Source organism: Diceros bicornis, chromosome 18 (assembly GCF_020826845.1).
Source record: "Diceros bicornis minor isolate mBicDic1 chromosome 18, mDicBic1.mat.cur, whole genome shotgun sequence".
NCBI classification, from domain to species: Eukaryota; Metazoa; Chordata; class Mammalia; order Perissodactyla; family Rhinocerotidae; genus Diceros; species Diceros bicornis.
In genome coordinates, this window is record NC_080757.1 from 17670666 (window position 1) to 17696847 (window position 26182).

The window sequence follows — 26182 nt, forward strand, 5'->3', positions numbered from 1 at the left end:
AGAGACCAAGGAGTTTTGTCTTTTTCTAAAAGCAACAATTTTCAGGTTGTATAGATCACACCTCTTCATGCCATACACAATTACACTGCAAAACTGGATCTCACAAGAATATTATTATCTAGAAATAAGCATTTCAACTGCCAAGATTAAAAGGAAAATTCATTATTCTCTGCAAAATGGGCAAACTTTTATCACTGAGAAATATCTAAAACGAAGTTCCATGTTGAACCTGTCATGCAACATCTTTTTTAGTCACTAGCCACCTTATAACACTTGTGAAATATTGGTTATCACAAGTATTTTTGAGAATAATTGTATAGACCCGGGGTCAGCAAGTTACAGCCAAATCCAGCCACCCCCATTTTTGTAAATAAAGTTTTATTAGAACACATGTATTAGTCATGCTCATTCATTTACATATTGTCTGACGGCCACTTCCATGCTATGACAACGAAGTTCAGTAATTGGCCTGCAAAGCCTAAAACATCTACTATCTGGCTCTTTACAATATAGACAGCTATAACATCTGAGTAAATAATTTTACTCATTCTTGGAAGGCAGCATGGATATCCAGATCCTAACTCATGGAGCTCATACTCTAGTACAGTGATAAGACTTGTATGCAAATAACTTATAATACAAGGTATAAAAAGCTAAGTGCTCTAACAAAGCTAAAGATCATCAGAAAAAGGAAGAGATTGTTTCCAGCGAGGGAAATCTAGAAGGAAGTTGCTTTTGCAATGGGTTTTGAAGGATGGCTATAATGTGGACCTACAGGATAGGGAGACTTCTATCGTGAAGAAAAGCAGAGCTGTGGAAAAACTACAAACATGACAGTGTACTTTGCACGGAGGAGCACAGTTAGAAGAAAATGTGAATAAGCATTTTGAAGCCCAAGCATAGAGAAGGCTTTCAAGGTCAGGATTAGCAGTTTAAATTTTAAATACAATTTGGTTCAAGAGCAAGGGAGTAACAGTGATTAAAACTGTGCTTTAGGAAGATCAATCTGTCAATACTATTTGAAATGAATTTCAGGAAAGAGAGATAGGTGATAAGGAAACTAGTTACAAAGCTATTAAAATAATGCAAGTAATAAAGGTGGTAGCAATGGGACTGGAAGAGAGAGGATGGACCGTAAAAAAATGGAATAAACACATTACTATCATAGCAAAATCACTCAAATACTTATGATCAGATAGCAGCATTTGGATATAAGATAAACCTGCTACTCATATGGTATAAAAACTCTTCATCTCCTCTACCTTTAAACAAGATGATAATTATTTCTAATTCTGATAATTTTAAAAAGAGGAACTATCTAAATAATAACTTAAAGTGCTGGACTATCACTTTCCCATATTTAAACTAACTGGATACAAGCACATATTAAAATAGAATTCATTTGGTAGGGCCCCCTCTGCTGGACCACTGGAAGGAAAAAAAGTCTGATCTCAAATTTGGGCTCTTAATGCTTCTGCTGAATTGCTGAAAATAACAGATGGATTTACTTCATAGCAGCTCCTTTCGAGTATCTCAAATGCCCTCCTGAGGAGGGAAACCATGAAATATCTTTCTCTATATTTTTCAAAGCACCAATAATTTTAATGTTACCTTAATTGTTAATTTTTTAAAAAGAGAAATTTTATGTTCAAACCTCACAAATATTTAAATAATATACTTAACTAAGAAATTTACTTCTCAGTACAAGGATAGGCTAGAATTCACCAGACTGATTTTTTTTTGGGTAAGAAAATTATGCTGAAGAAAGAATAGTTTTATATTCCAGGTGAGAACTAAGCTGCAGCTCCCTTGTCAGCCCAGGGTTCTGGCTGGGCTCCACCAATGAAAGACAAAGATGATATATTAGAGGGTAAGAGAAAGGGAGAAGACAAGATATTTCTCCCTGCCCTTTTCTCCACCTAAGACTAAATCTCCCCAGTGGCTTCAGCTCCTTCAGTTGCTTCTGCATAAGTCCAGTTCCCAGCAGGTAACCCTGGCCCCTGGCCTCCAGGACTCATCTACCTGTATGTCTCCATTTATCACTATTTACTTCTTATTACAGCTAGTCTCAGTGTTGCTTCACCATCCTTTTTCTGGCTTCTCAAGTCTTCCATCACCTATGTAACCAATTCTCTGCATTAAAGTCCCTCTATGTAAACGAAAGGAGGGAGGGAGGGAAGGAAAGAATGGAAGAGCAAAATGCCCTAGGCCTATCTTTCTGACTCTAGTGTACCCACTGTCCAGCTACCACAGCCTCATTTCACAATGCAAAGGAAACAGCGAAAACATAACCAAACTTTCTAGATCACTTGTGTAAACCTGTCCTCCTCAAAATGGAGTATATGTTGCTTTGTACTACATGGTATGCTGGGATGATTTATGTGAAACTACAGAACAAGAGTGTCATATTTTTCTGTTGTGTCCATGATAAGTGATTTTAAAAAATTATTCGTATATTAAAACATAGCAGAGTGCCATCAATTCAATGGGGATAGTCTTCAACAAACGGTGTTGGGACAACCAGATATCCACACACAAAGAATGAAGTTGGATCCCTACCTCAAACCATATACAAAAATTAATTCAAAATGGATCACAGACCTAAATTTAAGAAAACTACAGGGGCTGGCCCCGTGGCTTAGCAGTTAAGTTAAGGGTTCGGATCCCGGGTGCGCACCGACGCACCGCTTCTCCGGCCATGCTGAGACCGCATCCCACATACAGCAACTAGAAGGATGTGCAACTATAATATACAACTATCTACTGGGGCTTTGGGGAAAAAAAAAAGGAGGAGGATTGGCAATAGATGTTAGCTCAGAGCCAGTCTTTCACAGCAAAAAGAGGAGGATTAGCATGGATGTTAGCTCAGGGCTGATCTTCCTAAAAAAAAAAAAAAAAGAAAAGAAAACTACAAAATTCTTAGAAGAAAACATAGCTGTAAATCTTCGTGACCTTGAATCAATGGTTTCCTAGGGATGACAACAAAGCAGTAGCAATCTAAGAAAAAAAATAAACTGGACTTCCTCAAAATCGAACTTTTGTGCTTCAAAGGACATTACCAAGAAAGTGAAAAGACAATCCACAGAATGGGAGAAAATATTTGCAAATTATATCTAATAAAGAACTTATAGCTAGAATACATGAAGAAATCTTACAACTCATATAACAAAATGACAAATAATCCAATTAAAAAATAGGCAAATAATATGAACAGACATTTCTCCAAAGACAATAACGTAAATGGCCAATATCGTTGACCATCAGGGAAATGAAAATCAAAACCACAATGAGATAGCTGTCTGGGGCAGAATGTGGGGAAGTAGACTAACTACAAAGGGGAGTGAAAGAACTTTCAGAGAAGAGGGAAAGGTTCTACATCTAGACTAGGGCATACACACTTGTCGAAAGTCACCAACATGAACACATAAAATCCACAAATTTTATATGTAAATTATACCTCAATTTTTAAAAATGTGAGCCATCTAGAGTCAGTTTCTTCAAGCAGAAAACAAGAAGCAAAGAAGTATCAAATATGTTCAATTACCTACCTATGCTATTATATAATTAGTAAAAACTGAAAAGAGAAGTTATTTTTCTGCCAGACCAAAGGAAGTACCAGATTAATTGATGCAACGGCCTTTTAGAAATACAGAAAATGACTCAAGTATTAGCTAAGCACACATGTGGGGGTGTTTCTGCTATAAACTGTGGGTTTCACAGGAAAACAGTGTTTTGGCTGCTAAAATATAAAATGTTCATATTAGATGTTATTATCGTAGTATTATCAATGGTAACTTTATGCACTACCATAATTATAACTGAGCAATTACATTTAGCAGACACTGAATAACCACAAAAGTAGTCTCAGAGGAAACTACTTTGCTAAAAAAGTAGCAAAAAAATTGCTAGGAAATTGGTGACATCTTAATAGCTCATTTCCAGGGATCTTTACACCACCAATTTTGTTACATCAGTATTAACTGCCTGAAATTACTTTATATGACTGCTTAAAAATAATTGAAGTTCACAGCAGAGCATTTTTCTTTGAATATTCCTTTTGATAACTCTGTAAATTATTAAATACTCCAGACAGACTGTATTGACAAATAACTAAGGCAAGCAAAGACATCAAATTCACAAGTTCAATTAAAAAAAATTATATTTCCAATAATGCAGTAGAAAAACATAGGTTCCCTTACCTCATCATCATCATCAGAATCACTCCCAAACACTGATGGTTTTTGCAAAACAGGGTGCAACTGCTGTGCTTTCTTTGGCAAAATAAGCCCATACCTGCATATTTTTTTTTTGAAATAGAAATTACACTATTATATTCAAATGTTAAAAAATAATATATCCACTACCTCTTCCAAATGAAGCTACCAAGTCAAAACATGTCATACAGCCTATGAATACATAACATTGTTTCTGATTTTCAGTGATCTCAAAATTCAAATATGCTTTAAGATTTTATAATTATTACTAAGTGATTATTTGTGGACATGGGCCAAACTCAAATACCATTTTAATCAAAGAAAATTAATTCAAGAGTTAATAAATGTTTTAGATTGTGAAATGATAGCAACGTTTTAAAAAGAACATGTTAGTGGAAAGCTCAGTTCATGTTCCTCAAAAATAAAAAACGCTCTAAATTACCCTTGTGGACTAACAAGAATCAAGAAAATAGCTACAATTTTTTTCTACTGGGTACTTAACACAGCTGTAAAGAAGTTATTGGATAATGTCACCCACGAAAACTTTTAAGATTACAATAACTGAGAAACCTAAGTAGCCATGGGGCAAATGCCCATTACAGTTTATTAAGCTCACTTGCTTTGTCTTGGAGCCTCTGAGAGAACCATCCCATCAGATCCGAATCATTTAGTTTCTCACGTTTTGCCCTTTAAGATGCAGAGATCACGGGAAGCCGCATCGAAAATAAGGTTTATACATCAAAGGTAAAACTTCCAAGAACATACAATATTTGTCTTTTTTGCGGCAACGTATACCCCAATTCCCTATATGCCTACCCTGCTCTGTGGCTTCTCAGCACAACATTCCTAAAACGAGAAGGGAGGGCGGGAATCAGGACTTGAGCTGCCAAGGAGAACAAGGCCCGCTAAGGAAGCCAGGAATTGTCTCTCTTCTCATTGCCCCAGTAAGCATCCAACCGGGGAGAAACTCAAGCGCGGGGTAGGAAGCAAGACTGAGGGGCCTCAGACCGAGCTTTTGGAAAATAGAAAAGTCTCGCTCTCTGCCCCTCAGCCTAACTTCCTTTATTTCCTCACAAGTTTCTCCCTCAAACTTCGGGCTTCCATCCTGGAAAGTGGGGGGGGGGGGGAGGGAGGGGAATATATGTTCCTCAGGATTTCTCGCTCTTCCCCATCTCTATCCCTGACGACACAGCCCCTTCACTTCCAGCGCACTTTTACTCCTCAGCCAAAGACACGGTCGCCGTGGTTTCTCATTCCCCGCCTGACCCTAACTCCCCGATCACTCACTGCCTGCCCGGAATCGCCATCTTGCTCCCGTCTCCGCTGAACGTGGCCGACCGCGACGTGACGCTGACGCAGACGCCTACGTCATCACGTAAATTCTCGCGCGGCTTTGGGCGCCCTGGAGCCCGCCTAGCGGCTGGGCTCTGCCTTTGGGTTGCTTTCAAGCTGATGGGAATTGAATCCTCAGAGCTTATGATTTGTGTGGAAATCGACCGACTGCCTTGAAATCAGTGGGAAGAAAGGAATGACAAAATTCTAGGCCAGTGGTTCCCAAAGTGTGGTCCCGAGACCAGCATCATTAGCATAACCCTGGGAATTTGTTAGAAATGCAAATTATCGGGCCCTATCGCAGATCTACTGAATAAGAAACTGTCTGAGATGGGGCCCAACAACTTCAATTTTAACGATCCCTCCAGGTAATTCTTTTTTTTTTTTTTTTTTGCGAGGAAGATCAGCCCTGAGCTAACATCCATGGTAATCCTCCTCTTTTTGCTCAGGAAGACCGGCTCTGAGCTAACATCTATTGCCAATCCTCCTCCTTTGTTTCCCCCAAAGCCCCAGTAGATAGTTGTATGTCATAGTTGCACATCCTTCTAGTTGCTGTATGTGGGACGCGGCCTCAGCATGGCCGGAGAAGCGGTGCCTCGGTGCGCGCCCGGGATCCGAACCCGGACCACCAGTAGCAGAGCGTGGGCACTTAATCGCTAAGCCATGGGGCTGGCCCCCAGGTAATTCTGATACTCACTCAAGTTTGAAAACAACTACCCTTGGCCATCTATATTTTTTCTCCCCTGAGGTGTTCAGTGTGAATATACCTGGCTCACATTAACTTGGCAGAAGATGAAAATCTATAGGCTAATAGTATCTCGTTATAGGGCCGAAGTGATTAATAAAAACAATACCATAGTACCACTGGATATAGGAATGAAAATCATATACGATACTTTTTTTTTCATGCCATCTGTGCACCCATGCACTCTTGGCCCATTCCAAACTAGTTTTATAGCAGCCAAAGAGATCTTTTCAGTTACTCACAAAAGTATGTTAACATCTCCAACTATAATTGTGGATTTGTCTACTTCTCTTAATTTTGCCAGTTTTTGTTTCATGTATTTTGAAGTTCTGTTATTAGGTATATAAACATTTAGGATTGTTATGTCCTCTTGCATTGACCCTTATACCATTAAGAAATGACCCTCTTTATTCTTTTCTTTTTACGTTATGTTAATATAACCAGCTTGGATTGTTAGCATAGTATATATCTTTCCATCCTTTTACTTTTAACCCATTTTAATGATTTATGCCTTTATATTCAAAGTGGATCTCTTGTTGATAGCATATAGTTGAGAATTGCTTTTTTTATCCAATCTAACAATTTCTTCCTTTTAATTCAGGTTTTTAGAACATTTTCATTAAAGTGATTATTAGTATGATTGCAGTTTGTTTTCTATTTTTCCCATCTATTCTTTGTTCTCCCCCCCCCAGTTTTTTTGCTTTCTTTTGGATTGAGAATTTTTGCTTTTGGTGAGGAAGATTAGCCCTGAGCTAACATCTGTTGCCAATCCTCCTCTTTTTGCTGAGGAAGATTGGCCCTGGGCTAACATCCGTGCCTATCTTCCTCCATCTTATATGTGGGATGCCTGCCACAGCATGGGTTGATCAGTGGTGCATAGGTCCATGCCTGGGATCCGAACCCATGAAACCAGGGCAGCCAAAGTGGAGCAAGCAAACTTAACCACTATGCCACCAGGCCAGTCCCCTAATTGAGAATTTTTTATGATTCAACCTCTTTGTTGGCTTACTAGCCATACTTCTTTGCTTAGTTTTTTTAAGGTGTTGCTTTAGGGTTTCTAGTATACATCTTTAACTTGTCACAGTCTACCTTCAGGTAAGACTATACCACTTTAAGTGTAGTATAAAAACCTTACAAAAGTATATTTCCATTTTCCCTTAGATTTTGTGCTATGGTTGTCACATATTTTACTTCTACCTATGTTATAAACACACAATAAATTGTTATTTTTGCTTTAAACAGTCAATTATCTTTCAAAGATATATTTTTAATAAGAGAAATATTATGTTTACCCACATATTTACCATTACCGGTGTTTCCATATCTCTGTGTAGATCCAGATTTCTATCTAGTATCATTATCCTTTTTTAAACAGCTTTATTGAGATATAATTTACATACAATGCAATTACCCATTTAAAGTGTACAAGTCAATGGTTTTTAGTATATTCAGAGTCGTGCTACCATCACCAAATCAATTTTAGAATACTTTCAATACCCAAAAAAGAAACCATGTACCCATTAGTCCCTCCCTTTTTCCCCAAATCCCCCAACCCTAGGCAACTGGTAATCTACTTCTGTCTCTATGCGCTTGCAGTTCTATCAGGTTTTGCTCCATCTATTTTGAAACTCTGTTATTAGGTGCATAAATATTTAAGATTGTTATGTCTTCTTAATTAATTGACCCCTTTTTCATTATGAAATGACCTTCTTTATCATGGTAATATTCTTTGCTCTGAAATCAACTTTGTGTGATATTATTATAGTCACTCCAGCCACTCCAAGTTTTCTTTGACATTAACTCCAGGGAAAGTGAAAAGATGTTCACAAAAGGAAAATAATTCTAATTTCCTGCATGGCTAAGCCCTAAATAGCATACATAATCATGATAATGCAAACACTGAATATCGATATATTCTAATCTAAATTACAATGTAATTATATTGGCAAGAATGGAGGCATGGGAAATGTGTATGTTTTGTGGGGGGGGATGCACACGCTGAGGAAGGAGCTAAATCTTTGTATTGCATACTGGGAGGTTAATAAATATTGCCTAAATCAGGTGGAAAAAAAAAAAGTAACCACACAGCATGTTATTTAGCAATATGGAGGTACATGTCAAAACTAGAGTCAAAATAGGGGTGGGCAAACTTTTATGCAAAGAGTCAGTAAATATTTAGGCTTTGTGGTCATAGGTCTCTCTGGCAGCTACTCAATTCTGCCTTTGTAGAGTGAAAGCAGTCATAGACAATATGGGCATGGCTTTTCCAATAAAACTTGATCATAACAGGCAATTGGCCAGATTTAGCCCATGGGCTATTTATTAACTCCTAAGCTAAAAGAATTGAAAGTAGTTGACTCAGAAGCAAGGAAAATAGGGGTGATGTGGGGCTGGGAAATGCTCTGGGTCTTAACAGACCTTGTACAACAGGATGACTCCTTAAACTATGAGCACGTCTTACTTTGCTTAAAATAAGAAGAATCAATAGAGGGTAAAAATAAAGCCCCCTACCGGGGGTGTCTGTTTCTTGCTTAAAGAGACTGAATGGGGAATTAGTTACACAAAATTACCCAGCTCAATATCCTATATAATGCAAGCTTTTAAATTGGTGCTTTCTGTATTTTTCCATCCCAACATCTTTGGGATGTTGTAATGAAGCAGCTGTGAGATTTTCCCAAAGCTGGAAGGCTGATTTCTCAGATGCAGAGTTGCAGAGAGTTCAAGTTCTTCAATCACTTGGCAGGGTTTGCAGCAATGGAGGTAACTGCAATCATGAATTAGAGACACAGAGAAGCCTCCTACCATTTGGAACCCAAGTTTGGGAACTTTAATTCAAATTACTGTAAGGACAGAAGCAGAATAAACCAGTAAAAGATACCACTGACATATTGTTATTTCAATAACAATGTGTTGATTGTTATACAGCAGAGAATTCCGTCTTAGACTTCCAGAAGTAAGACTTCAAGAACAGTCGACTGGAGTTGGATCCAAGGCAACTGTGGGAACCTCAGCACCCAAACTCATGGATCTTCCATTTAATCTTTTGATGTTACCTTACTAATGTTACTTCCCTACTCTTTCAGTCTCTGCTTCTCTTTGTGCCCATTCTTTTTTTTTTTAATTTTATTTATTTATTTATTTTTTTCTCCCAAAGCCCCAGTAGATAGTTGTATGTCATAGTTGCACAGCCTTCCAGTCACTGCACGTGGGACGCGGCCACAGCATGGCCGGAGAAGGGGCGCGTGGGTGCGCGCCCGGGATCCGAACCCAGGCCGCCAGCAGCAGAGCACGTGCACCCAACCACTAAGCCATGGAGCCGGCCCTCTTTGTGCCCATTCTTTTCCCTAACCAACTGCTCACTGTCTCTGCACCTTTTCTCTATCTACATCTTCTGCTAACTTGTAGTGTCTGGAAGGCAGTATGCTTCAATTTGTTTAAGGCCTGTCATGACTCTTTTGGCCTCTCTAAACACTTAATATCCTTCTAGACACTGCTCCTATTGGTATTTCCCAGTTTGGTCCATGGTTTGGATACTTTTTATATTAGGCCATTTCATAAATTGGTTTCCCTTTGGCAAAGGGTCAACCTCAATTCAAATAGCTTTGGCTGGAGAGTTGGGGTCACACGGAACAAAATATGGCCACCTAGAGGTATCTTACCAGTTGCAGTCTTTGGGCAGGACAGCCAAAGCTCAGGCAGTAGATTGAGGAGAGGTAAAATATGGTTAATGACTAGGAGATGAAACACTCACTGAGGGTAATGTCCATACCTAAGGACAAAGAAATAGGCAATATTTAATTAATCGATCATGTCTGTTGAGAGAGGTCTTTATAATAAGATCATATAGGGGAGAGTAAGAACACAGAGTTAATGATGACGTTGCATGGGGTTAGGTGGGAGTAGCATAAAACTTTAGATGAGAGGAATGAAAATTCTCTAAATTACCTGCAAAGGTCTTCTGAGTCAGTGGATTGGGGATGTCTGTGGAAGTTAAGGGCAGCTGGTTGCTTGATCATATTTAAATTAAGAGAGAATTAGAAGTCAGTCACAAGAGACCAGATATTGTATGATTCCATTTACATAAAATGTCCAGAATAGGCAAATTCATAGAGAAGGAAAGATTAGTTGCCTAGGGCTGGGGTTGGGGGAAAACGGGGAGTGACGGCTATTGGGTATGAGGTTTCTTATGGGGGTGATGAAAATTGATTGTTGTAATGGTTACACAACTCTGTGAATTGTACACATTAAGTGGGTGAATTGTATAATATGTGAGTTATATTTCAATAAAGCTGTTAAAAGAGCCAATAGGAGCTTTTCTGAGATTCCAATATCATTGTCTTGAAACCTTATGTTGTTCCTGGATGATGGAACACCATAATTATAAAGGAAAGTGGTCTGGATGATCTACACCATACGATGTCATTGTTACCTATAAGCTATGGAGAAAGAGCCAATAAAAAAATCCAATTAATCAAGTCTAAGCTTCTGAAGTATATGTAAATATAAGTAAATCAATGTCTATTGAGTCAAATAAATAGATTTAAATATAAATCTATATGTAAATTATTGTCAAGTATAATAACATCCTCTTCACTAAAAAAGTAAGCTCCTGGTATTAAGGAATAGTATTTTACTTGAATGATGGTTAAATAAGTTCAACCAATCTTCCTTTTTGTTTGCTTAATATTAAAGTAGTTTCCAAAAGACTGATAGCATGGTTGTTAGCCTAGTAAAGTTTGGAAAGTGTTAGTGAGATGTCTGGGGTGCTGGCCAGGGCAGTAAACGAGAAATTAGGACACATGGGTGCTAGGTCCACCCTGCCTCTTACTAGCTGTTGTGACCTAGGTAACTACTCACTCTTTGAGACTGTTTCCTCATTTATAAAATGGGAATAATAATATCGAGACCAGGAGGATCAAATGAGCTAGTATGTGAAAATACTTTAGACGAGTTAAAGCACCATACAAATGAATGATATTTATCATCATTAAGCTAGATGCCATTTAGTTAACTTAATTCCCATGATAACGGCTAAAAAGGAAGCATTCTGTAAAATTTCCCCTCCTTGCTGCCTAAAATGCCGTTTGTATTCACAGTGAACTCTTTATAAGCTTGTTCTGAAGCCATTAGGATATGTAGCTATCAGTTTAATATCTTCGAGAACATTGTTCCTAGAAATGTTGTTGCGAATGCCCTGAAAAACCCTCTTCCAAATATGAAACAGCCTTATAGGTTAAAATAGGGCATGCGATCATCCAAGAGATGAGGACTGGTAATAACACTGCCATCTTATCAGGAAAGGTTAAAAAGGGACCTCCAATCTCCAATTATAAGATGTTTGGAACATATCATATTTTGTCAACCAAATAAAGAAAATGAAGTTTAATTTCCCAAAATTTTATTAAAAATGGACTCTGTCATCAGATATCTTATTGCAAAGATGAAATCTCACAACAGAGCAGTAAAGTTTGCTGTAATAAATAACTAAATTCTTTTTGCAGTTCTTGAACTCAAGAGGTTTTTGTTATACATATATAAAAAAAAAGATGTTTTCTTTTTTCCGTGAGTCATGGACAAACATTTTCCCACAAGAATTTCTATTCATTGAAATAACTTTTAACTTGTTATGGTAAGTGGGGAAGGGAGGTGGGAGATGGGGAGAGGAAGAGGTGGTGCTCATATGTCTTTGAAAAATTAGAAAAACAATTCCCAGTCCATTTCTTAAAATCTTTATTACTGAGTACTCTTTTGATGTGAAAAATGCCACTTTTCCTAAATCCATCTTCTCTTTACATTGTACCTTAAAAGAATTAAAACAACTCTACCCAATCAACCATAATAGTTCCATGGCAGATATAAAGCTAAAACTAAAAGGAAACTTTTAAATATATTCTATAACATACGTTTGGTTATGGCTTCCTTAACTGGATATTTTTTAGATCAAATTTCTCCTTAGGTAGCACTTTTGGTTTTACAAAGTGCTAAGGAAATGTCTAAGAGCAGACTATGTCTATGTAGCACTCCTTTCCAATTGAAAATATTTTATAGTTAACAAACAAAACTGAACATGACAAAAATATCCTAAATAGAGTACCAATTCATTAGCATTTCCCCAGCAAGCTTCCCCCTGGCATTTTTGCATACACATAGGAGTCAGTATTGGTGGGCAATGGAGGTGTAATAGCACTATTGCATTTTTTGTTTAGCTCTATGAGAGCTAAACAGATGTGTGCCCAGTGGTATAGGTATTCGATGACAACATTACCAAATTTCCATACTTCGACTCGAGAATGATCTGCACAAGGAAAAAAAAAAGTTAGTGTGGATAGTTTTGTACTTTTATTATTAAAATATAAGTTCCAGTATTATGATGAAAGTTCATTAAATATGTTTTGAGTCAAAACTATAGCAGAATCTTGTTTAAATATGTAATTACAGGAAAATAGATAAATAAATGTTGGTATACACATATATTGGAATAATATACAGCATTTAACAATTAAAGAACTAGAGTGATGTATATCATTGTGGATAAATCTCAAAAAGGTATTATTGAGCACAAAAAGTAAGTTTTAGAATAATGTGTTCTTTTGGATACAATTAAAAAACAATTTAAAAACCTGCAAAATAATATTATATTGTTTATGGAATCATAAGCATGTAGTTAAAGTAAGAAATCATGCCTGAAACTGATAAACACCAAATTCATAATAGTATTATCTCTAGGGAGGAAGAAAAGACAATGGGATCAGGGAAGGTTAGAAAGTCTCAACTGTTCCTATAATGTTTTATTTCTTTAAAAAAGTCTGACTCAACCGTGCATAATGTTAAGGTTGGATATAGAATATGGCTCTGTAATAACTCTACAAGTCAGCCTCTAACTTCTATGTTTGAAATATTTCCTAATTAAAAATTATTTTTAAATATATAATCACTGCACACAATTATGTTCATTTGTTAAATTGCAAACTATTAAACTGCCATTCATAAAAGTTACTTTTTCCCAGGAGTCAATGACTAATATTCAGATAGAATGGTCCAATGGAAAGAGAATATACTTTGGAGTTGAACAGATCTGGGTTCCAATCTTACCTCTGCCCCAATTATTTTTGTGACCTTGAGCAGGTCACTTAATTGCTCTGAGCCTATTTCTTCTTTCATAAAACAGGGATAATACCTCAGAATTATTATGAGGATTAACGAGAAAAGATATGCAAAAATATGTCACAGAATAGTTACTCAATAAAAATATTAATTACTTCCTTCTTCCAGATGCCTCCCACCCTCAGGTCTATGTTTTATTCATTTTTGTTACTTCTAGTGTCTAATACAGTGCCTAACCCAATAAATGTTTGCTGATTTGAGTTGAATAAACCATTAAACAATACTTATAATTGAACAGGAGGTTTTGAATGTCATCCGCTATCCAATAGCTCAACAACAATGACAATTATGTCACTCGTGGATTTCTATTAGAATGACAAAACAGAACGTGTTTTCTTTCTCTATCTTCTATCAACATGAAGGAACAAGGCTCCCTGAATTATATTTAGCCTTTCTATGGTTTTGAAGGTATCACAAGACAAAAGGAACAGTATGGGATAGGGAAGGCACATAAAATGTAGAAAACATTCATTAGACAATTTTTATTTGAGGCTGACTTTAAAACATGTGGGTAAATTTTCTAAAATTTTCTTTTCACACACACACACACACACACACACACACACAGAGGCACTGTCTTTTCTCTCACTTGTAACTGTTTAATAAATTTTGAATTGAAACATTAAATTATGGAATAATTAAATTAGGTTTTTAAAATACTAAAAGTCTTTTCAGATTATAGCTCAGTAACATCAGTGACAATTATGAATAAAAACAAAAACAGATGCTGGTCATGCTAGCACATTAAAAATACCTGATTCATCTCATGTTATGGGTAATACTAGACCAATCAACATACATACTTAAAATATTGAGGGGCATTTGTTATAATTGATCCCTTTTTGTATTAATTAGCTTCCTGGAACCTTTACAAGGTAATGCTATAGGCTGCAAAGATTACTTTGATTATCTTAATGTTCCAACGTTATGAATCTAAATTAAAGTTCACCCTAGAACACTCCTAAAACCAGTCCAAACTAACTTTCTGAGATATAACAGCTCTGCTGCTCCCCACAGCTTTTATTCCGTCCTTCCCAAACCCCCATGAAGAGCTCTGTTCCATTGACGCCTGCCACAGTGCTCTTATCTGACATCCAAATGAACAAACCCCTATCTGCAGCCGTTATTAAGCCATCTCCATGGTGATTCAAGGACATAAGGATGAGGAGCGAGGTCGCCCCCTTTCACAAGCCCCTGTTGCTTATTTCCTGTCTTATTGTTACCAGGAACAGAAGCTCCGAACCTGTCTCGGCGGTGGTTCCTGTTTCCCCTGCTCTTTGCAGTGAGAGATTGATGCGTTAACAACTGGTTCTCACAGTAAAGCCTCTATCGCTGTTTTGGGTTCCCATCAACAACGGCTGGGCGCTACTGCCCTCTTGTGGTGGATAGATGCCAGATCTTTGCAGCTTGGCCGAGGACACAGCCCGTTTGCACAGATTTAGTAATTCTTCCAAGCAGATATGCTCCTTTTATTTCTTTTCTAACCATAAGAAATTGTGCTTTTTGCTTTGCCTTGGTAAAGGTTATAGTAAATTATTTGAAAACATTTGAGCTAAAGAATTGCTGGGTCAACCTTTGAATCTGTTTATGAATCTATTCAGAAACATTTTATGGTATTTTTGTAGGTTATAGTCTAACCAAACTTTTAATTACATAGGAAATTCATTTTGCTGAAAACATTGGGATATTATAGGATATTTCTAATTAAAATTCTATTTATGGATCTCTGCTTTAACACTGGATTAAGTTAAATCCTTTGGGAATTATAGACAATTAGAAAGATGGGCAAAGCAAAAAAGAATGAAGTACTTAAGCTTCAAGTCCAAAAGTTAAAGCATAACTGCTCCTTTCAACTAACAACTAACCCAGGATCGGCAGTATTCCTTGAATGCTCCTCTCCTTATCATTAGTTCTCTTAGTTTTAGTTATTTTACTTCTGTTGTTTCACATACCCTATATCACCCCTTAACATTGTTGCCACATGCAATGAGCTGAAGGTCCATGCAACATTATATACTTAAAAGGGTATGTGGGTGCAAATTTCAATCAATTTTTATGTAGGCAGGAGAACTCATATTTGCCATGGCAGTCAGGCATTTAATAGGTCTTTGTTAATTTAATATAGTCCCAAAGGTACTGTAGAGTGCTTGCTTCCAGTTTATCAGGAAAGAATCAGTGTCAAATGGGGAGGTAAAAACACAGTCTTTCTTTGAGTTATCAAAGCTTGGGTGGAAGTTTGTTCCAGGCTGAACATTGAGTTCTTTTAGGTATATTAATTTCATTCCTATTATAAGCATAATTTCTGTCCAATATCACATTGTATTGGCTTTTTTCATAATGTAGCTATAAATTAAATTATGTGCAAATTGAAATCAACACAATTTATCTTTATAAAAATTTATACTTTAATGCAGTGGCTTCCAAACTCTTTGATCATGTACCTCTATCAGTAATAAATGTTGAGCATAATCCCAATATATGTATATTTATATATAAATTGTTTATTTTTAAAACATTTTAAAACAAAAACCAGAAATTAGATATTGATGGGATAAAATCATTACAAATAAAAGTCCTACGATATTTTTCTTATATATCAATGGTACGGGTATCAGTTGTTTGCTCCTTTCTGTTCGGAGCTTAGTAGGGGAAGCCTATAGAGGTCTCAATACTCAGTAGACACTCTCATACTCTCCTTGTTGCCACTCTGGTACTCTTCACCTCAACTGTGTCTGATGTCCCCAGTCCAGAGACTTTCTGTGCTACTCTCTCTGAGGAATAAATTTCTAGGGTTGAGGAGGGGAAGTTTCCTGGTGGTATGATGTAGAAAAGATGAAATACAGAGACCAAAACACTAAAACATAAAGAAAGAGGAGAGACAACAGGGAGAAGATGACTTAAAAAAATAGTTATCATTAATATCCTCAGACAGATAAGACATTGCATTCATGAAACATGAACAAGATGTTGTAGAAATCAAATATTTAGAGAACAGAAACAACAAAAGCTCTTAGACACTAAAACATACACAAACAAAAATCCAATAGAATTAGAAGGTTGAGAGGATGTCTCAGAAAATGAAACAAAAAGACAAAAAGGTGGAAAATAGGAGAGAAAATATGAGGATTTTGGAGACTGAATCTAGGAGATCCAATAATTGAATAATAGGAGTTCCAAAGAGGGGACACACAAAAGGGAGGGAAGGGCCACCACCAACCCCTAGGTCACCTTGGTGTAAATGAGAAAAAGACACCTACCATGGATAAATGCACTCTGTGAGCACATAGCCTGGTGAGCAGAAAAAGAAGCGTGAAGAAGGAGATGCCGTTCCTCCAAGCAGATGTGGCCTTAAGCTAGGTTAGGTTAGGTTAGGTTAGAATTCAGCCCCCACCCAGCAGGGCACCTTTGTGCACTGCACAAATTGCACAGCCATAAGTAGCAACCTTGAGGCCATGGAGGAAATCATCAAGGACTTAAGGACCTGAGTTTCACAACTGAAAAGGCCCAGTGAGTGCTCAGATCAATGGATGAAAATAGACCCATATCAAGGTATATCATTATGAAATTTCACAATCTTGGGGATAAAGGGGTGATTCTACAGCTTCTGGAGAGAAACGAAACAAAACAAAAACAAAAAGTCACTCGCACAGAATCAGAAATCAGAAAGGCTTCAGACTTCTCAACAGCAATCTTGGAAGTTTCCAAGTTTCTTTTGACAATGGAGCCATTTCCTCAAGAAGTTAAACATAGAGTTTCCATATGACCCAGCATAGTCCAAAGAGAACTAACAACATATATTCACACAAAAACTTGTAAACAAATGTTCTTAGCAGCATTATTTACAATAGCCAAAAAGTAGGAACAATCCACGTGTCCATCAACTGATAAATAGATAAATAAAATGTGGTATATCCATATAATAGAATATTATTCAACCATAAAAAAGGAATGAAGTACTGATACATGTTAGAACATAGATGAACCTTGAAACATTATGCTAAGTGAAAGAAGCCAGATACAAAAGGCTACCTATTGTATAATTCCATTTATATGAAATGCCCAGAATAGGCAAATCTATAGAGACAGAAGGTAGATTAGTGGTTGCCAGGGTTTGGGGTAGGAAGGGGTGAGGGAGAGTGACTGCTAATAGGTTCTGGGTTTCTTTTTGAAGTGATGAAAATGTTCTAAAGTTAGATGGTCATGATGGTTGCACAACCTGGTGAATATACTAAAAACCACTTACTGGTACACTTTAAAATGGTGAAATTTGTGTTATGTGAATTATATCTCAATTTCTGAAAAGAGACAATGGGGGCTCTTCGACATCAGTCTTAACAACATATTTTCAAGCACCATGTCTGACCGGGCAAGAGAAACAATAGAAAAAATAAACAAATGGGACTATATCAAACTAAAAAGCTTCTGCACAGCAAAGGAAACCATCAACAAAACAAAAAGACAACCTAACAATTGGGAGAAGATATTTGCAAACCATACATCTGATAAGGGCTTAATCTCCAAAATATATAAAGAACTCATGCATCTCAACAACAAAAAAACTAACAACCCAATTAAAAAATGGGCAAAAGACCTGAACAGACATTTCTCCAGAGAAGATATAAAGATAGCCAACAGACACATGAAAAGATGTTCAAAATCATCAACTATCAGGGAAATGCAAATCAAAACTACAATGAGATATCACCTCACACCCTTCAGAATGGCTATAATTAACAAGACAGGAAACAACATGTGTTGGAGAGGATGTGGAGAGAAGGGAACTCTCGTACACTGCTGGTGGGAGTGCAAACTGGTGCAGCCACTATGGAAAACAGTATGGAGATTCCTCAAAAAATCAAGGATAGAACTACCATATGATCCAGCTATTCCACTGCTGGTGGAATTTATCCAAAGAACTTGAAAACACCAATGCATAAAGATACATGCACCCCTGTGTTCATTGCAGCATTATTCACAATAGCCAAGACTTGGAAGCAACCTAAGTGCCCATCAAGGGACAAATGGATAAAGAAGATGTGGTATATATACACAATGGAATACTACTCAGCCATAAGAAACGATGAAATCCAGCTATTTGTGACAACATGGATGGACATTGAGGGTATTATGCAAAGTGAAATAAGTCAGAGGGAGAAGGTCAAATACCGTATGATTTCCTTCTTAAGTAGTAGATAATAACAACAATAAACAAACACATAGAGACAGAGATTGGATTGGTGGTTACCAGAGGGGAAGGGGGGAGGGAGGAGGGTGAAAGGGGTAATTCGGCACATGTGTGGTGATGGGTTGTAATTAGTATTTGGGTGGTGAACATGATGTAATCTATGAGAAACAGAAGTATAATGATGTACACCTGAAATTTATACAATGTTCTAAACCAATGTTACTGCAATAAACAAAAATTAAAAAATAAATAAATAAATAAAAATAAAAATTAAATTAAAAAAAAAAAAGAGAGAGACAATGGGGCAATGTCTTCAAAATTATGCTCCCGGGCAAACTACAAATCAAATTTGAGGTTGAATAAAAACGTTTTCAGATATGAAAGTTCTCAAAAATGTACCATTCATGCACTGTTTCTCAGAAAACTACTGGAGATATGCTACCTCAAAACACGGGAGGAGACCAAGAAAGAATGAATCAAGAGAATGGCAAAGTAAATTTCTAAGATAGTGGCAAAATGAATTTCAGGAAGGCAGCTGAGTAGTGGATCTGGGGTGGGGGAAGACCTCAGATAGAAAGAAAATTAAGATCTCTAGATGGATGGCTTCAAGAAAAAATGAAATTGGAATGGAAAAAATTACCTGATAGAACAGACCTTTTGGGAAATTACGTGGAGAGACAAATGGAAGGGGTAGGAATTATCGAGAAGTATAAAGAAAACTAAACAAATTTTTAAAAATAAAAGGCAGTTATTTACTTTGGGAAAAACAAAAAGTGAAAAAGGAGCAATCAAAATATGCTACAATGCTCAGTTGTGGATAATATTTGCATAGGCAAAATCATGTAAACATTGCATTTTGATTTAACCCTAAATTGTAATATGATTACATTGGGAGGATAAAGTAAGAGAATGGTGGGGTAACAGAACCAAACTTTCATCTATAATGAGGAAATCGATAAGGTTTAAAATCAATGAATCAAAAGATAGCAATATTGCATAATATTAGAAATATAGAAATGTGCAAATGCCAGAAGAAACAGTTAAAAGAGTCAAAAAGAATTGCCTTGGTGAGGGGAACTGGGGAGAGTGAGAAGAGAGAAGAGGGATGGGCTAGCGACTCTTTTTTTCTTAGAAGTCTTTTAGTTCTATTTGACCTCTTAAAGTACTTTAATAAAAAATATAATTTTTATAATCCTTTTGAGATAAAAGACTGCTTTAACATCCACTGAAATGAAAAAAAAATGTATCAAGGAAACTTGAAAAATATGTTTGCCTTAAATAGAAAAATGTTCTCATTAAACTGATTTTTAACAGCCTTTATCAGATATCAAAGCAGCAGTGATGTTACCTAGACAAATAAAACCATTTTTAGTTATTCTCTTAATACAATACAATAACTAACTGTTGGCAAACTTTAAAATTTAAAATCAAAAGGAGTGATAAGGAACAGAAAGAGAATTGCTAATTTGGTTTTTTTCTTTCTTTTTTCCTCCTGGATGACTTGGACTGAAAATGGAAGGGGTCTGCATACATGGGAAATGGGTCAAGTATCCAGGCCCCAGGTCCTTCCCAAACCCCAAAATAGTCTCCTGAAGGGTGTGTGAGTGAATACTTGTGTAATATGTTAACGAAAAGGGCCCTTTAAGAGGTTCTTGCTGGGACAAAGGGAATCTATTCTAAAACTGAACGGATGTTTCCTCCTCTAGACCCTGAAATCCGTGACAAACTCATAAATGGAACACTCTAGGCTCCCTGTTAAACCAGATCTAACTGTGATAGCAGCTCTTCTCCGACAAGTAGGAGCCAACAAGTCCCAGAAAGGACCACCACCCAAGAATACTAGGTCCAAAAAGGTGGTAGAGAACTGTAACCGAATCCAAGCCAATAGCAGTATACAGAGGGTCCAAATTAATAGGACAAAACAATGTTCTTGGTATCTTGTTGTCCATTTCACTCTGATTCATTTAAAAGAACCAGGCACATCCTCACAGTTGCAGATTCAGTTCAGTGCTGTATTCATATTTGTTATTTTTGGATGCTTGGTAGAATCTTGTGAAAGGTTCCTGTCTTATCTTCAGCTGTGTAGTGTTGGAATGGAGAAGGATGGAGAGCAGAACTCACTACAGCCACCATGGTGGTGGCAGTAGCATTTAGGGAAAGATCTCCTAGGAAAGGCAAACCTTGAGGACAAGAGTTATATCAGGGCTGTGAGTCCAGCAATCCTTTTCCCTGAAGGCAGGGCATCTCATCTCCCTCCATTGTCATCCTTGGAGGATGATGGTGGTGTTTTATTGAGGAAGCTGATGAGTTTCTTTATAGATACTGATAGCACTGAGTCTCCGGCTGCTTTGGCAGAGGAGGAGCCCTGGGACTCTTGCAGGAAAAGTGGAGGGCCTGGGGAATTCTGCTGACACGAATGTCTGTGGACATGTAGACCCTTGATTTAAGCATGGGGAGGAAGTATGACAGCAAAGTGATTCTGGTCACACTTGCAATGGGAGACAGCTTTTCTTGCTTCTTGGTCTAAGAACATTTCCTAGTAGACAACATCTGCCCAAACTTCCTGGGAGGGGGACTTGGGGACATATGGGGCATCCTACAGAAAGACCAGGTGAGGCTGGCCACAGAGGTCCAAAGTGGAGTGGGAAGAACAGATCCTTGAGAAGGTGGTCAGGTCATGAGTCTTCACGGAGAAGAGGCCAACTACTGGGAGTACTTTAGGTACAGTGACAGAAGGTAGTAGGCTATTGATGTGCTATTGCATGCAAAGCTGTCTGGGAATGGTCACCGGAATCACTGGGTCCCCCATAGGGAAGTATGTCAGCAATGTTTACATGCAATGGCACAGCCTTGGGAAGTCAAGCCTGCTGAACAAAGCTGCCCAATGCTCCTTCATAGATGACTGTCTCAATCTAAACGTGGGACACAACTGCCTGGAATTCCACCAGAATATAAAATACCCCTTTCTAGAAATGCAAATCAAAACTACAATGAGATAGCACATCACACCTGATAGAATGACTATTATCAAAAAGATAAGAAATAACATGCATTGGTGAGGATGTGGAGAAAAGAGAACCCTTGGGCACTGTTGGTGGGAATGTAAATTGGTATAACCATTATGCGAAACAGTACAGAGGTTCCTCAAAACATTAGAAATAGAACTACCAAATGATCCAGCAATTCCACTTCTGGGTATATATCCAAAGGAAATGAAATCACTATCTTGAAGAGATATCTGCACCCCCATGTTCGTTGCAGCATTATTTATGATAGCCCAGACATAGAAACAACATAAATGTCCATCTACAGATGAATGGATAAAGAAAATGTGATATATATATATATACACACACAGTGGAATATTATTCAGCGATAAAAAGAAGGAAATCCTGCCATTTGCAATAAAATGGATGGACCTTAAGGGTATTATACTAAGCAAAATAAGTCAAACAGAGAAAGGCAAATACTGTATGATCTCACTTATATGTGGAATCTAAAAAAACTGAACTCATAGAAACACAGAACAGATTGGTGGTTGCCAGAGGTGAGGATTGGGGGGTGGGGGAAATGGGTGAAGGTGATTAAAAGGTACAAACTTCCAGTTAAAAGATAAATAAATTCTGGGGGTGTAATGTACAGCCTTGTGACTATAGTTAACAATACTGTATGGTATACTTGAAAGTTGCTAAGAGAGTAGACCTTAAAAGTTCTCATCACAAGAAAAAAAGTTTGTAACTATGTGAGTTGATGGATAACTAAACCTATTGTGGTGATCATTTCACAATATATACATATATCAAATCACTATGTTGTACACCTTAAACTAATATAATGTTATATGTCATTATCTCAATAAAACCGGGAAAAAATAAAGTGTACCTTTTCTAAACATAAAAAAAATACTTTCTAGAACTAGAATGAAGTGGGGTGAGAGTTGACAGCAGAAGCCCTAAGAAAGTTTAAGCAAATCACCAGCCCTAATTCTATCTTCCAGGCAAAATCATTAGTTTGGAAGGCTTGGTGGGTTAGGAGCTATGCTAACGGTTCCTCCTTACCCTGAGCAGAACCTACAGATAATGTTGGTGGCATTTCACGCAGGGTGAGGTCATTGAGTAGGGGCCTTCCTTAACACTGTTAGAAGGCTCAGATAAAGTTTGAGCAACAGATTACCCTGCCAGAAGACTCCTCTCTTTCTGGCACAAACAGAAAGGTGCTCCAAAAAGTTCCCCTTCCTTTCCCCAAATGAAGAGCTTAGAATTTCCTGATACAATTGCATCTGAAGGAGAGAGGGTCGGTGTCTGGGTGGCCTATGAACTTTCTTGATTGCTGCAGAGACTGTGATAACGCCAAAGGCTTGGAGGTGGTGGTAGGGGAGCCTACAGACAATTGGCTTCTGGCTGAATCCTCCTCTGTTAACTGCGGTTGGAATTCTTGCCACCTGAGGACACTGTTGGAAAAGAGAAAGTGGTGGGGAGCATTGTAGCTCAAGGCTGCTCAGGAATCAGCTAGCACAGTTCAAAGTGGGGGCAAGCAGAGGAAACAGAAATTTGCATGTCTTCTGAAACAAAGTAGCTTTATATGACAAGAGGAGGTAGTTCCAATAAGGCAAACTGGAGGTGGAGCCTGAAGAGATTCTCTTGAAGCATTGGTGCAATGCCACAGAAGATGCCTTTGTCTGGGGATGGGCTTATTAAGGGCTGAGAGCCAATTCCTGAACACACCTCCAAGGTAGAGAGTGGAGGGGCCTGCTCCTCATCCCCAGCTCCCATCTGACAGAGGGACTGGTGAGTGCCTGAGTCTTTGCCCAAGAAAGGGAGCATCAGTCTGAGAGGACACAGTAACCCTGGCAGCAGGGTCTGGCTCTAGGTCAAGAAGCTGGCAGGTTGGGTGGGGCCCAGAGTGGATAGGGGCTCAGGGTGAATGTCAGTTACACAAACTGGTCACAAATGGAGGGGGGTTGCTTGGGCTCATGGCGCAGACTAAATCTACTCCAAAGGGAAGAGCAGCAACTAGGCACTGATACAGAAAACATTTCTTCTGGATTTTTAAGTTCTCAATGAATGGTGAACAAGTATATACAAGTATATAGTGAACAAGTATTCGTTTTTGTTGTTGCTGTTGTTATTGTTTTCCTTGAATAGCACCTTAGAAGAAGTGATACCTATAACACCTATGAGTCCAGAGGCTCCCTCGAATCAGCCCAGAGCCATGAGGCTACAGTAGAATCCATTCCAAATAGGAATTTTAATCTTTACTCACATCACTCATAGTGCACATTAACTCATGTTAACTTTTATTTGAATCTCATGTTCTCTCCTATTCTCTAGCACTCCCAAACTTATGGGAGTATCTCACCTTACTAGCCTAGAAATCTCTCTCTCAGCTATCTGCCTTGGCTCACTGCTACATGCTTCCCCCACGCTACATGCTTGCACTGCCACAGACACCCCGAGGAGTGTGGTTGTCTCCCTCTGGGTTGCCTTGGCCTTCCTCTTGTCCTGGGAGTCTCTCTGGTTCTGAGCCTCTCGGCCTAATATATGTATCACAGGAGTCCAGAAACCCTTCTGACTTGGTCCAGCGACTCCACAGAGAGTAGGACAGGGGGAGGAGAGGGACAGGTTTAGTGAGCAATTTCTACAGAGCCATTTTCCTGATTAATGATTAGCTTTTCATGAATAACAAAAGAGAAACAAACTTTAAATTTATTCCTTACTGTTCCATTCACATAAACAACCTGAGGTCTCTGTTGGGGTAATATACATGAGTGGAGGAATGTGTGCTTGTATATTTTACTCTTGTATGTGGCCAATTCTCTGTGGCCAAAGAGCTCATCACTTTCTCCAACCTGGGAGCCTCACTTCTCTTGATTCCTGCTGATTCTCCTCCTCCAAAAAGTCTACATTACTAGTCTATAAAGACTCATGATCTCTTATTTTCTTTAGTTCTTCATTGAAACCAAAGATAATAAAGCCTTTTTGTTTAATGTACTTGTTTCCTATCCCCAGTGCAGCCCCTATTCACTTTTGTTTTTTAATAAATAATGCAAATATAGTCAATAAGTGGCAGATAGATGTGCTTCTGAATTCTCATATGTGTGGCATAGACAGTCACTTTTGGGAATACAGTGGATTACAGACAGTGTCCTTCCTTTTAGGAGACTATAATCAACACTATTTTTTCCTCAAAAATTGAATTTATGAGCCACTTGCTTTATTCTATTACAGCCTCTGAATTGCAGCTGTGTTTTATTGCTGTTAGTATAGATTTAGACCATAATTAAGTGGAAGTTTACCTCTGATATATTCATCAATGAGCTGTACATTAACTTCCACATGCTTAGCAGTTGGATCAAAGGCACAAATATTCTCCACTAAGTCTCTGTTAACATACTGTGAACAAAGAACAAAAGTTATGGGGAGCACCAGCAAGTGGAAGTAGAGTGTCAAATTCGCCAGTTTACATAATTACATTGACGTAAATTTTAAAACAGGCAAAACCAACCTAGGGTGTTAGAAGTCAAGATCTGGTCACCCTCGGGGTGAGTATGTGTGTGTGAGGGCGGTGATGGGAGAGGGTACACAGCAGGGCTCTTGGGGTGCCACTAGTGTTCTGTTTCTTGATCTAGAGTCTAGTTACAGATGTTCACTGTGTAAAAATTTTTGCATTTGTATGCTTATGATTTGTATACCTAAACTTGTATGGGTTATTCTTCAATAAAAAGAGTACTTTAAAAAAAACTTACCAGTTTACACTTATCCCAATTTCCTAAGTCACTTGATGATTCCAACTCTGGATGAAAGAACAAGATAACCCCTATTAGGATGTCGTGTACTAGTTTTGCATTGGCTTCCAACTCCTGGGACTTGTTGTCTGGTGGAGATTTTAGCTCTGCTGGAGGATTATAATCATAGAGCAAGAGTGATACAAAGTCCATGGGGGTAAGCAGCTGGAGGCTTTCTTGCAGCTCTTTCAGCATGATTCGGAAGAAGAGAACTCCTGCCCGCTGGACTTCCCCTACATTTTCAATCTCTGGAATAATAGAATGACATCCCAAAATATATGTTTGCAGGCTAGCTAAAATTAAGATGATGAGCTCTGATAAGTGATATGGATGTATTTTTCATATTCATGGTGGTTTTTGATGCTAAGTGTTGTTCAGTACACACATTACTTTTTCATAGGATTCTGAGCATAATATAGTAAACTTTTTTTTTTCAGGAAAAAGAAGACCAGATCCTATGATTTTAAACAATCTTAGTTCCTCTAGTCGTGAAATCAAAAGGCAGAAATAGAATTACACCTGGTGAAGCTCACAGGAAGAGGCTTTAAGGAAAGGTGAAAAATTTGGTTTTGGAGTTAGACCTCAGTTTGAATACCTACTCTCCCCCTTACAGTTCTGTTGTCTCTCTGAACCTCCTTTTCCTTTTCTGTGAGAATGGGGCTGATCCCTACGCCCCTGGTGAGCTGTGGGAATTAAATGAGAAGATATATGTAAAAGCACTTAGCCCCAGGCCTTACACACAGTGGATATTCAAAAGA

The 26182-nt window shown here is 37.9% G+C and overlaps 2 protein-coding genes across 5 annotated transcripts in view; both read right to left on the reverse strand.

Moving 5' to 3' along the window:
* Positions 1-5570, reverse strand: part of NSRP1 (nuclear speckle splicing regulatory protein 1) — a 73900-nt gene extending 68330 nt beyond the window's left edge. For 2 of the 4 annotated variants that reach the window (XM_058560178.1, XM_058560175.1), the window contains exons 1-2: positions 4831-5007; positions 4200-4293 (exon numbers count right to left, since the gene is read on the reverse strand). In XM_058560178.1, the coding sequence (XP_058416161.1) occupies positions 4200-4293; positions 4831-4862 (126 nt within the window). In that variant the 5' untranslated portion in view covers positions 4863-5007. Of the gene's footprint in view, positions 1-4199; positions 4294-4830; positions 5008-5030; positions 5089-5501 lie in introns of those variants that run through there. The other 2 variants (XM_058560176.1, XM_058560179.1) reach the window with 2 other exon arrangements.
* A 6822-nt stretch (positions 5571-12392) lies between these two features.
* Positions 12393-26182, reverse strand: part of EFCAB5 (EF-hand calcium binding domain 5) — a 113594-nt gene continuing 99804 nt past the window's right edge. The window contains exons 21-23 of the mRNA XM_058559468.1: positions 25386-25672; positions 24936-25032; positions 12393-12586 (exon numbers count right to left, since the gene is read on the reverse strand). Of these exons, the coding sequence (XP_058415451.1) occupies positions 12393-12586; positions 24936-25032; positions 25386-25672 (578 nt within the window). The remainder of the gene's footprint in view (positions 12587-24935; positions 25033-25385; positions 25673-26182) is intronic.